General features: G+C 38.9%; 1 protein-coding gene across 9 annotated transcripts in view; it reads left to right on the forward strand.

The window, feature by feature from the left end:
- Window positions 1-11,328, forward strand: part of ABCC8 (ATP binding cassette subfamily C member 8) — a 139,717-nt gene extending 128,389 nt beyond the window's left edge. For all 9 annotated transcript variants that reach the window (XM_054027476.1, XM_054027477.1, XM_054027478.1 and 6 more), the window contains 8 exons: window positions 495-615; window positions 756-886; window positions 1,665-1,743; window positions 3,525-3,633; window positions 5,076-5,179; window positions 7,854-7,987; window positions 9,495-9,557; window positions 11,100-11,328. In XM_054027476.1, the coding sequence (XP_053883451.1) occupies window positions 495-615; window positions 756-886; window positions 1,665-1,743; window positions 3,525-3,633; window positions 5,076-5,179; window positions 7,854-7,987; window positions 9,495-9,557; window positions 11,100-11,237 (879 nt within the window). In that variant the 3' untranslated portion in view covers window positions 11,238-11,328. The remainder of the gene's footprint in view (window positions 1-494; window positions 616-755; window positions 887-1,664; window positions 1,744-3,524; window positions 3,634-5,075; window positions 5,180-7,853; window positions 7,988-9,494; window positions 9,558-11,099) is intronic.
- The last annotated feature ends 657 nt before the right edge of the window (window positions 11,329-11,985 follow it).

Consider the following 11,985-nt stretch of genomic DNA (forward strand, 5'->3'; position numbering starts at 1 on the left):
ATATGTTTGTTAAGCATATTCTTTTCTGAGTTTTTAAATCCCATGTAAGTAATATACAGTGTAGTTATTAATAAATATATCAAAATGTTATCATTCATTCTAATTGAAAAATAGTATTACTAGATCACTAATTTACTCATCATTATGCTGCAGTCTCTCATTCTAGATATTCAGGGTTTGTTTTTTTTTAAAGAAAAGTTCTCTCTCTCTCTCTTTTAGCTTTTATTTTCTTTTGAATATTGGCATGTAGCACCATAATACCAGAGCACCATAACTAGGATATTTAACTTGCAGCCAGTCTTTCCACTCTGTTAATGTGCACGAAATGTTTCATTGAGCTTATTAAGACTGTATTCTAAATAAACTACACAGAAACAATTAAAAAGCTGTCCTGGAGGAATGGAAGTGCTTGGTAGCCTAATGATGTTATGGTGTTTCTTTTCCAGTATTTCATATTAGCAAAACATGACATTTATTTATTTATATTATTTCAGGTGTCTAATTACCTGAACTGGATGGTTCGTAACCTGGCTGATATGGAGATCCAGCTGGGAGCAGTGAAAAGAATCAATGGCCTTCTAAAAACAGAAGCTGAAAATTATGAAGGGCTCCTTTGTGAGTGTGGTATTGTATCGCTTGAGAAAAGAACTTGTTAAATATTTAATGATTCACAGTGAATTTCCATAAATAACTTATTAGAGCTTTTAATGAATTGATGAATTGATCACAAGTGGGTTTTTATACTCCGGATACAGCTCCTTCGCAGATTCCTCAGAACTGGCCTGCCAGAGGTGAGATCCAAATACAGAACCTGAGTGTCCGGTATGACAGCAACCTAAAGCCAGTCCTAAAGCACGTCAGTGCTCACATTTCTCCAGGGCAAAAGGTAAAAGAGCGGAGATGATTTGAGAAATGACTCTTTCCCCAGTCAGACCAGCTTGTAATAGAAACCACAGAGTGGTGAGAATGTACTAAGCTATTTTTTATTAATGATTTCCGAAGTTTTTCCTCCACCAAGTTTTAACTCCTCCAAAATATTATATTCCAGTCCTGATCCCTTATACTGGTTTCTTTACGCTTTTGCTCTGGTGCCTTCAAAAATGTGTACTGTTACAGTGATGTACAGTGCTTCTTAATATTCTGGTGCTCCGCTGTGGGACATAGGGCCTCAAAATAAGGGACACTGATACTTGTAATGTGAGATATACACTCCATCATTCCCAAATGGCTTCCCTACCCCGTCCCTTCATTGGTCATCTCTCCCCACTTGTCCCTTTCCCCTCAATCTTGTTTCTCCTCCTTAATCTTGTGTGTCTGCCTCCCATCATACAATGGACTCTCCCACCCAGACACACCCCCTCTGGGGTATTAAACTTTGCTGGCAGCACTAGCCAACCCTCCTTGTGCTCCGGAAGGTCTCCCTGTGGCCCACTATGCCCTAATATCCCCATGGAGGGCCAGCCAAAATCTAACCCTGAATGTCCAATTCTCTTTTAAAAGACAAAAGGGTGAAAATATGGCCCCTGCTGAAGACAATTCAGTTTTGTCATCAACTTCAGACAGGGCCAGAATTTCACCCCAAGATGTTTGTTGCAAATGCCCTGTACAGATATTTCTCCTTCCTATTCATTTAATGTTCTACTCATCTTGTTTCTGTGTTGTAGATTGGAATCTGTGGCAGAACAGGCAGTGGGAAATCCTCCTTTTCTCTTGCCTTTTTCAGAATGGTTGACACCTTTGAAGGTAGGCTCATACCTGTTCCCTCCAGTCAGAGTTAGCTCCCTGAGGAAGCAACTTTGAACCTTCTTCATCTGACACTAGCAGCCATGAATTACAAAGACCGTAAAACTGTGCTAGTCATTGTTGCTGGGCTTATTCCAAGTAAGGGATCATCTGTCTTTCATCAGCTTCTGCCTTATTGATAACCCGGGTTAATATAAAATCTCATTCAATGTGATCAATGTTTTCTAACACCATGAGCAGCCTCAGGCAAGTGTTTCCATTAAAAATAAAAAAGGACTTCAAACGTGTATTTTTTTAAAAATCCTTATTCTGTGTCAATATTGATTTCCTATAAGGCCTGAACCTGCTCCTTTTGAAGTCAATAGCAAAATTCCCATTGACTTCAGAGAGATCAGGATTGAGCCTTTAATTTACAGTTATTTCCAAAAGTAGACTTGCATGTCTCCTCATCCTTTATGCCCTGCTCTAGAACTTCACAAACAAACTCTTCCTGACATTTTCACATGGGGAGGAGAGGGGAGAAAGAACCACTCATGATAGAGGTTAGTCACATCACTTAATGCACTTCAGGAAGGCACTTGGATATGGTTGTGATGGAGGGGCTATAAGAAACTGAATACAACAGAACAGAATTGGATCCCTCTGTAGCTTGGGGTATGGACAACTCCTGGACGGCATATAGAGTGTGAACCCATAGAGACCTGAAGGGAAGAAGTTTCACCTGCGCTTGCCCTCCTCAACAAATGCAACTTAGCTATGTTCTCCGATATCTGATCTTTTATTCTGGGTTATGAGACATCCTGCAAATCAAGTATATCATCATTTGTGTGGCTCTGACCTCTTCCAGGTCTCTCTGCATGCATCCCTTCAGGTGCTAGGCTTTTGCCTGTTCTGGAGTGGAATCCCCCGATTCTCCTACTTTCAGAGTGGCCCCAAGGCTACAATAACTCGAGTACCAACTGTGATTGTTCAGCAGGTCTGACTAGGTCCAGCTACCTGCAAGTCTTCCTTCTGGGAGCCGTGACCAGTGATGTATACAGTGATCCACTACAGCCGTTTCAAAACAAAGCATTGTTTAATCACAGGAACAAAGCCCAACAAGAGAAAAAGGAGCTTAACACAATAAAAGATTTACACACATACTTACCTGACCTAAAGCTTATGTAGGTGGAGCTTAACCCAAACATCCCAGAGAGTGCTGGGGAGCAGACTGAAACCCTAGAGGTTGGGGGACGGGGTTTCAGTCTGTTCCCCAGCACTCTCATTCCCTGTGCTGCAGGGACATCTCTTTATCCTTTCTGAAAGTTCTTTGTTCCAGTTTGCTGCCTGTTTTCCCACCCCACCCTTGCCAAGCCAGACTGTTCAACTCATCAGCATAGCTGGATGTAAAACTTCAAAGTGATTGACACCCACATTGTCCATTAAGTATGGTAAATAGGGCTGTCTGAACCTATTGTCCCCTTTCCTGTGTGCCTAACCTTTGCTTGAATTAACCCCTTGTAATCATATAGCAAACAACACAATAATCATCAAACAAACAGATGGGATATATAATATTCATAAAATATAACAGGCATCTTCCATGATGTAGTCTCAAGGGAATTGCACTTTCTGCTTAGCAATAACTCGTTTCACTGGTGAATAAAGTAATATGTACCCCAAGGGTTAGTCTTGCATGCTTCTCTGTAATATAATGCAAACTAAAATCAAGTTGTGTTGTTGGTTGCTAGCTATATGATGTGATGAACAGTCTAGCAGACTCTCAATGTTCTTTTGAATAGGGAGGATTATCATTGATGGCATAGACATTGCAAAGCTCCCTTTACAGACGCTAAGATCCAGGCTGTCAATCATTCTCCAAGATCCTATTTTGTTCAGTGGTACAATCCGGTAAGCATAAAGCACACACAACAAGAAACAGCTAGGATTTGTGTTATCACAGATTATGATTTTCGAAGAGAGAGCAGCAGCAAACTATGCAGTTAAGAGGCCTCATGCTCCACTACCTTTAATTAAAAGAGGGGAGCATTATCTTCTCTGTGTGCTCCTCCCCACATCATCCTTGGAGCCCAGGGAGCACTTCTAAAACAACTGCACCTGGTCAACGCTCCACAGTTTGGGAGGGATGCTCCTTAAGGTGAGACCTGGGACTAGTCACTGTCTGTGACCTGCTACCCTCAGGACCCAGTGGGTTAGCCAGCCAAAGTCATCTCAGGAGATTGTGAGACTGGCATTAACCAGCCCTTTAGAGGTGAAGTGGGGAAGATGTAGGTGGTGGGGGGGACCGCCATGGTATATAACAAAGGAGAGTGGAAGGAAACCAGGGAAGCAGTGCAAAGGCAGTTCAGGTTCTCTTGGCTTGGAGCTTAGTGCTCTGTTAGGTTTCCAGGACCTTGCCCCATTCCCTCCGCCATGAGTTCAAAACCTCTTTCCTATATGGGGAGGGTGAAATGGAAACTCAGAGAAGAGAATTTCACAGAGTTTCCAACAAATGCCATCCCCTCCTATGACGTTTTCCACAAAAAGGGACAATCTGACCCTTAATAAAGAGTTATATTGTCTATGTACGCTAATTTGGGCATTAAAGTAGTTAGAGTGGAGTTTCATTTATAATGACTTATAAACTGCTGAAGTTTGCCTATTGATTCCATGAGACTTCTCCTGAGGCAGATTATTTCCTGTACTTGCTTGAAGAGGGCATGAATTATTTATATCAGAAGATAAAATGGCAGTATATATTTGTTTTGTTTGTTTACTTATTCAAGATTTTATTTAGGCCAACACTGGACATTCACCACATGAACACTAGGAGTAAAAAGTGAACCAAAGATCACATTTGCTGCTGCAAGTCTTTTATTCCTGAATATCATGTTATATTTTAAGCAACATGATATGACATGAAGGAGATAAGCACTTGTTGCTGCCTATTTTGGGTGATAATAGGCTAAGGATGCACTCAGAGTGGTTGATAACAACTGTTGAGTAATTTATAGCTACTGTTCTGCTGTGGTGATGCCCTTTTGTGTGTCATAGTTCAGCATCATGCTGATTATTCTGTGTACCGCAAACTGGTATTGTAAAAACTAAAAGGGGGCCATGTTGGATTCAAAGGATCAGATTCTGATCTCAGTTTCACTGGTGTAAATTCAGAGCAAATCCACTGACTTCCATGGAGCTATTCCTGACTTGGACTGATGTGAGATCAGAATCAGGCCCAAAGTGTTTAATCCATCTATATAATTATGTGTGTATTTGTTTTTAACCACACAAATATAAAGATGTATGAGTGAATTTGATGTTGATAGTTAACTTTTAACTGTATTGAAACATAGGTTTAACTTGGATCCAGAAAAGAAATGCACAGACAGCATGCTGTGGGAAGCCTTGGAAATAGCACAACTCAAACATGTGGTGAAAGCACTACCAGGAGGTTTAGGTAATGCTTCTCTTTGCTTTGGGAAAATGCTTCCAGTGTTAAATTCATTTCTATTTAACATTTAGTTAGTAACTTACAGCAAAATGGCTGTTACTGAAGCCACTTAGAATCAGGCAGGCTGGCCCAGGTTTTTGTGGGGCACTGTATGAAGTCAGATAGATGGGCTGGGACCCATCCAACTCCCTCTCCTGTTTTACCCCTAGCCTGGGTAAAGATATAAATGACTGCCGCTGGGATGTCAATTGAACCCCTATTGAGATCAATGACAAAACTCCCATTGACTTCAGTAAGTCCAGATTTTCGCTCTTGGTCTCTAGTCCTGTGGCCAGTGGCATACCGTCTATGTATGCAACGCATGCATTGCATGCCCCAGAAATACGTTCTACAAGAATACGAAAGCCCTGACCAGCTGTGTCTGTGGGACAATTCCTTCCGGCCCCCAAATGCACACGAAGTACACAGTTTTCTAGAACAAAATGGCATACTCCACACAGCGTGGTGTGTGCAAGGTCACACCTTGCATGCAAGTGTAGAATTGTATGCCTTACTAAAAATGTCGTGGTACTCCACTCACTGTGGCTAATAAGTCAAGTGTATGCAAACAGATATAAAGGTAATTGAGATATTAAGGAGGTTGCAAATGGAAATATAAAACAAATTAGAGAAAATGATTGTCTTGTGGGGTGGAAAAAAAAGATGGACATATAAGCTGGCAGTGGGATATAATGCCCCAATACACACACAAAATCAAAGAAAGACCCTGTTTCAGGAAATGAAATAAGTCTAGCAACCCACCCATGTAATAGATTCAAAGAATACTGCATGGTTGGAGTGGTACTGTGAATAGATATACTAGCGAGAGAGATACAGTCTGTCACATAAACATGTTAAAATCATGTTGGTATTCATGGAATTGTTTGTGAGTGCTGCACTGTGTTCTAATATGCGCCAGAAGGCGGCATTTCCCCAGATTATTTTTTCCCTTGAAAGAGCAATGTCCTTGGATTTCTGTAGGGTGGTTGGGTCTCCTTTAGAATTCCAGCATTTCCTGTAAGCTACTTTCACTATTGCAAATGCATTTAAGTACTTGAGTGCAGTACTCAGACACATAAAATGAATCTTAGAATAGGCAAATGAAACAGGTATTGTGTGCTGAATGAAATGTACTCTACAGACTGATCCAGACAGCTGTTTTTAATAAAATAAAATCAAGTATGAAATGTACAATACATTACAAAACACAGCATTGTAAGCTCCTTGGGACAGGGACTATCTCATGCTCTGTGCTCTGCACAAGGCTGAGCACACACTGTCCAAGCTCAACAAACAACAATAATCGTAACGTCATGAGCTAAATCCTGCTCCTGGTTACGCCTGTTCTACCTCACTGAAGTTAGTGAGAGCAAAACTTTGCCCTTCTTATGCATTTATCACTACTAGCCCTATCCATTTTTTTAAAAAAATCCTGAACATGAATTTTAGGTAGCCTAATCACCCATTGTATGCCTAGCGCATTCTTAATCATATCCAACAGCTGACTGTGCAGTCATGGAGCATAGTTTCAAACAGTTCAAAATCCCAATGACTTCAATCTCTATTGAGGACATCCCAGGTAACTAGTAGTACTCAAATGTGTAATATTACAAGGGATACATTTGTGATTTCAAATCAATCTGCTCTTGGAAAATGCATATCACCTGTCTTTTATTGTCACTCTTTATGCTGCATGACACCTGCTGTACCTTTCTTTTTGTGCACAAGGAGTCTGGTCCTGCTGACCTTATTCAGACAAAGCTCTTTTTGATTCCAGTAGGATTTTGCCTGAGTAGGGACTGCAGGGTTTGGCCCACAAGCAGTTGATGCTGTCTCACGTAAAGTTGTTTTCCTTCAAGAAGGCAGCATCATAAAGACAACTCCATTTAAAATAGCTTATAACGACTAGTTGTTCTGACAAGTTCCTTTGAAGTCAGTCACATTTTAATACAGTGTTTCCTTTTCCTCAATTTAATGTGTATACACAGAAGTTATTCGCCATCGGGGTAAGCTAGATAAAATGAGACACTCAACCAAATTTGTAGGAGAAGGGAGATCTTCCAGGGATTAGTTGTCTGGTTTGCAAGAGACATATCAACAGATTAGGTTAGAGTGCTTTAATCTACACACAGGCATTGTGGCAGGTTTATAAAACAGAAAGACACATTTCATATATTAATTTCTCCCCTTTGCATTTGATTTACATCAAAATATGTTGGAGGGGAGGGTTCCCTATAGTATTTCAGTTTCTTATTTACTTGGCATAGTTCTTTTTATGCAGTTCCTTTAGACAACATGTCAGAACAGTATGCCCATTTTTATTTATATGAAGAACTACATTTAACTATATGTGTGATGGACTTTGGGTTTTCATTTCTGTACATAAGATGCATCAATTTTGAAAATAACTGTGTCCTGTTCTGCCATCCTCATGATGAATAGTAACTTACTTTATGAGTAATGCTGCTGAAACCAGTGTCACTACTCAATCTGAGTAAAGGTGGCAGAACTGAGCACCAGCAACTTAAGACCTATAAATTATCTTAAAAATTCTTAACATAAGTATGAGATCTTACTTTGTCAACATGCTCTCTGTGCTCCCCTCCCCCGCAACAGCCTAAATATTATTTTTGTTGTCCAGATGCCATAGTCACAGAAGGTGGAGAAAATTTTAGCCAGGGGCAAAGACAGCTGTTCTGCTTAGCACGGGCATTTGTGCGGAAGACAAGTATCTTCATCATGGATGAAGCCACAGCATCTATTGACATGGCAACAGTGAGTTCAGAGTTTCAAGGTTTTTTTATGATTTTTCAGAGAGGGTAGCCACACTATTGTTAGTAACCAGAGATGAAACTTATGTAAAATATTTCTACTTAATATTGTGTGAACACAAGTTTCCTTGCAAGTGTGTTCACAGGCTGGCTCCATCATAGACATTGACTATATATGAGAGTCACTGTTAACTAGTCTGACAAATCTATCTTACTTGGGGTTGATAGTCCCTCACGATATACTAAATTGAAGCATTGGTGCAAATGTTTTTGTATTGACAGTTCAGTTTCCTAAAGTAAATAAGTCTTCTGAGGCTTAGCTATGGTGGTCAGTTGAGGACAAACTTGGCTGGTAATGTTGTGCCTCCTCCAACTTGTACTAGCCAGGCATAGCAAGTTTCTTGGTGAATGCTTCAGCATGATTGAGAAGACAAGTGAAGAAGTTTTCACCCTGCAGGGGGGTGAAAGTAAGGTCAAGTAAATAAATAAGAAATAAAAAAGACCTGTTAGATCATTGCATCTATCCTCCTGCAAGTGCAAGCTAGAGTCCCTAGTAGAGGATAAACTGCACACGAATACTGCCCTGGCTGGTCTTAGCCAAATACAATAGAATATTCTAAGTTGATTTGTTCCCAGTTACATTAAACTCTGTTATCAAAGACTATCATAAGGTATGTTGAGATCCTCAGAAGGCAGGCACTACATAAGTGCAGAAAATTATTGTAGTGGTTTATTAGAGTAAATAAAAATCTTTAGTACCGGTTAGTGTAAGTTACTGATGTGTAGAGCCTTGAGACTGTGGTGCTGAGGGTCAAGTTAGCAATTACCCACAGACCAGTTAAAACACATTTTGAATGTTGATGTATTAAGCAAGCAATCCATTCATTGGGGCACGTGAACCTTTGGAACAGATGATATGACGATAACTATTCTAATGATGTTGCCTTGCTGAGCTTGGCACGCACCAATACATTCATAAACAGCAACGAGTGAACACTCTGTGAGGACAGCTAAGTATTTTAAAACTGTCTTAAAGACTTCCTCTGCTGTTGTACCGGCCAGGTACATCTAGCAAAACACACCTCCAGTGCTGTCAACTGTATTGAGTATGTCGTAACGTTCCATTGCGTTCAGCGGGACAAAAAGAATGCACAGCACGGGTACCAGAATGGAGCGGGATTGGCAGCAAAGTGAATATTCCTTTGCAACAACATGATTTAAAACATAGTCCTAAACTTTAAAACAGACACAGTGATATGTCCCTTCTTTGTAAAATGCCTTGGGGTCAGCAAAGGAAAAGTGCTATGTAAGAGCTAACTAAGTAGTAGTATCAAAATTCAGTAAGTTGGGGTTGCTCACAGAATTCGGCCCATTCTGGATGCTCATTCTAGAATACCCTAATTTAGTTATTAAAAAAACCTTAGTATTAATTGTTTGACACTTGTTTTTATTTTTATGCCCATCACTTTAGAATCTATTTTAAAAATAATAATTGTTTTTCCTTTATGTAGGAGAACATTCTTCAGAAAGTTGTAATGACTGCGTTTGCTGACCGCACTGTGGTAACCATAGCAGTAAGTACACTCTACGTGGCTTCTTCAAATGCAAACAAGTACCTGAAATGTAAAACAATGCATCATGTACCTTGTTAATTTCTCTGATTCTCTAGTCTATTGCTTTCTAATATGGCACTTATTTAATTTTCCATTTAAACCATTTAGAAAGTAGTTCACGTATTTGTATTTTAAATATTTAGCACATAATCCTGAAATGTGTTTCACAATAGTAATTACCTTTGACTTCAAAGCCCACATATAAGGATATTGTGTATTTTCTGTGATTTATTCATTTTAGGCCAAATTCAGCTGTGGTTTAACTCCTCTATCTTCAATGGAAATTGTACATGCCTATCTGGGAGTAAGATTTGGCTCTTATTAAGCCATGATACTTAAATTTAAGAAGAACAGCTTTGCTGTTGGATAGTACTTTGTTGCTGGATAAGTTAAATAAGCATTTTAGCAGCTTTCAAAAATATTGTTTTGTTTTATTGTTAAATATTATATCAGATTTATTAGCCAATGTATTTTAAAATGATTAGATAATGATCTCAACAGTAATAACTAGAATTAGTTAATAAAGAGAAGATTTGAACTGAACCAAAGAAATGTACTTGACAGTCATGTCATTATTGGTAAATATCTTTCAAATGGGTCTTTGGGCAATGAAATAAGAGGGTATTGTATATTTTTAAAATGTTAAAGCTATATTATGATTGACATTTTATGCAAACAAAAGTCAGGAAATTCATAGTTAGAGTTACTGTAGAAATCATAACTTGGCCTTCTTGCATGTATGTAATATTACGTATTAGTGTACACAGCGTTATTTTATACACATTGAATGTGTTTAATATACAATTGCTGCAGTAATCCTAATTTAGAATGTCATGACTAATCTTCATTAAAATTTTTAGGTAGTGTGGCACTGAGTTTTTTGCATTTTCCTTGTTTTATTTGTTTGGGGATGTGTGGAGGGAGGGTTTTTTGGTTGTGTTTTCATCTTTTTTTAAAGTTCCCAGTGCGCGCACATTTTTATTAGCCTCTGGGTTCTATATCAGGTTTTAAAATACACAATTCATACACACATATTTTTAAATAAACTCAGTTTATTACAACCCCAGTTGTAAATGTCATCTCGGCAGCTGCATTTGCTTTAGAAACACAATCATCTTAATAAAGATGAAGTGATAAATTGGAGGAAAAGGGCCAGATTTGTCTAATCCATATTTAGCAATATCAAAATACTGTAAAAGTGCATCTGTAGCCTTGACCTTGCAGGTGACGCCACGCGTGCAGATTCCCAGGCTTGCACAGAGCTCCATTGACTATGCACGGGTTACAGGAATCCACGCCCATTGAGTCAGTTTCAGGATTGGGGCCTAAATATATATCTACATAATTGGCATAGTAATGAGATTTCACTAAATGGAATTAAGTCATCTCCATCAAACTTGAACTTTGATAGGAATACTGATTTCTAGAATTTCTGATTTCTGTCTTATCTTGCACAGTTATATTCGATACACTGAACTTGTATTTCATTTGTTTACTTTTCAGCACAGGGTACACACTATTCTGAATGCAGATTTAGTCATTGTAATGAAGAGAGGGGTTATTTTGGAGTATGATAAGCCTGAGGTTCTGTTGGAGCAAGAAGATAGTGTGTTTGCTTCTTTTGTACAAGCCGATAAATAATAGGATAAAGTGAAGCCTTTCGAAGTGCAATTGTATTATTCATTTTCTAATTATGTAAATTACCTGTAAATAAAATATTGATTATTTCATAGTAAAAGACTGAGTTTTTCCATTCTTGAAATAACCTGAGTTGGTCTCTGTTAACTGTTAATGAATTATCCATTTGTCTTTCCTTTTTGTTTGCTGGATTTTTTTGGTACTAAGGACCAGTGAATTAGGTGATTTTGAGATGACTGCATGGCTGAAATGTGGCACAATGTACAGCAAATATGAACAACTGACAAAGGGTTAGTTTTATTCCTAACAATGAAACCTCTGCTGATAATATTTCTGCATTTTTTTTTCCTGAGAATAGCAGGTGCAACTCTAAGGAAATTGCTCTCTCTCCATATTTACAGCAATAACCACTTAGTCTCAAAAGTTGCAATTCCAACCCCCTATTAAGTAATAGTTCTGGAGACTAAAGTGGATTGGGGAGAGAAAGAGATACATTACAGCCTTAAGGTGTCCAGTGTTCATGCCTGGAGCCGGGTGAAAATATTTTCCTATCTGTAATATACATTGAAACAACGCAATTTCAACTCTGCTCCTTCTCTACTATCACAAAGATCAGGGTGGGGTAGGTGCTCAGCAGAAAATATGAAAAAATATGTTACAGTAAAAGCGGTTGAAAGCAAAACTGCTGGTGTCTTACAGTTTGGGGGTGGAGGGACGCTTGAGATCTATAATTCATGGGGGGAGTTGTTAT

The sequence above is a fragment of the Malaclemys terrapin genome, chromosome 4, assembly GCF_027887155.1.
Source record: "Malaclemys terrapin pileata isolate rMalTer1 chromosome 4, rMalTer1.hap1, whole genome shotgun sequence".
Lineage (NCBI taxonomy): Eukaryota > Metazoa > Chordata > Testudines > Emydidae > Malaclemys > Malaclemys terrapin.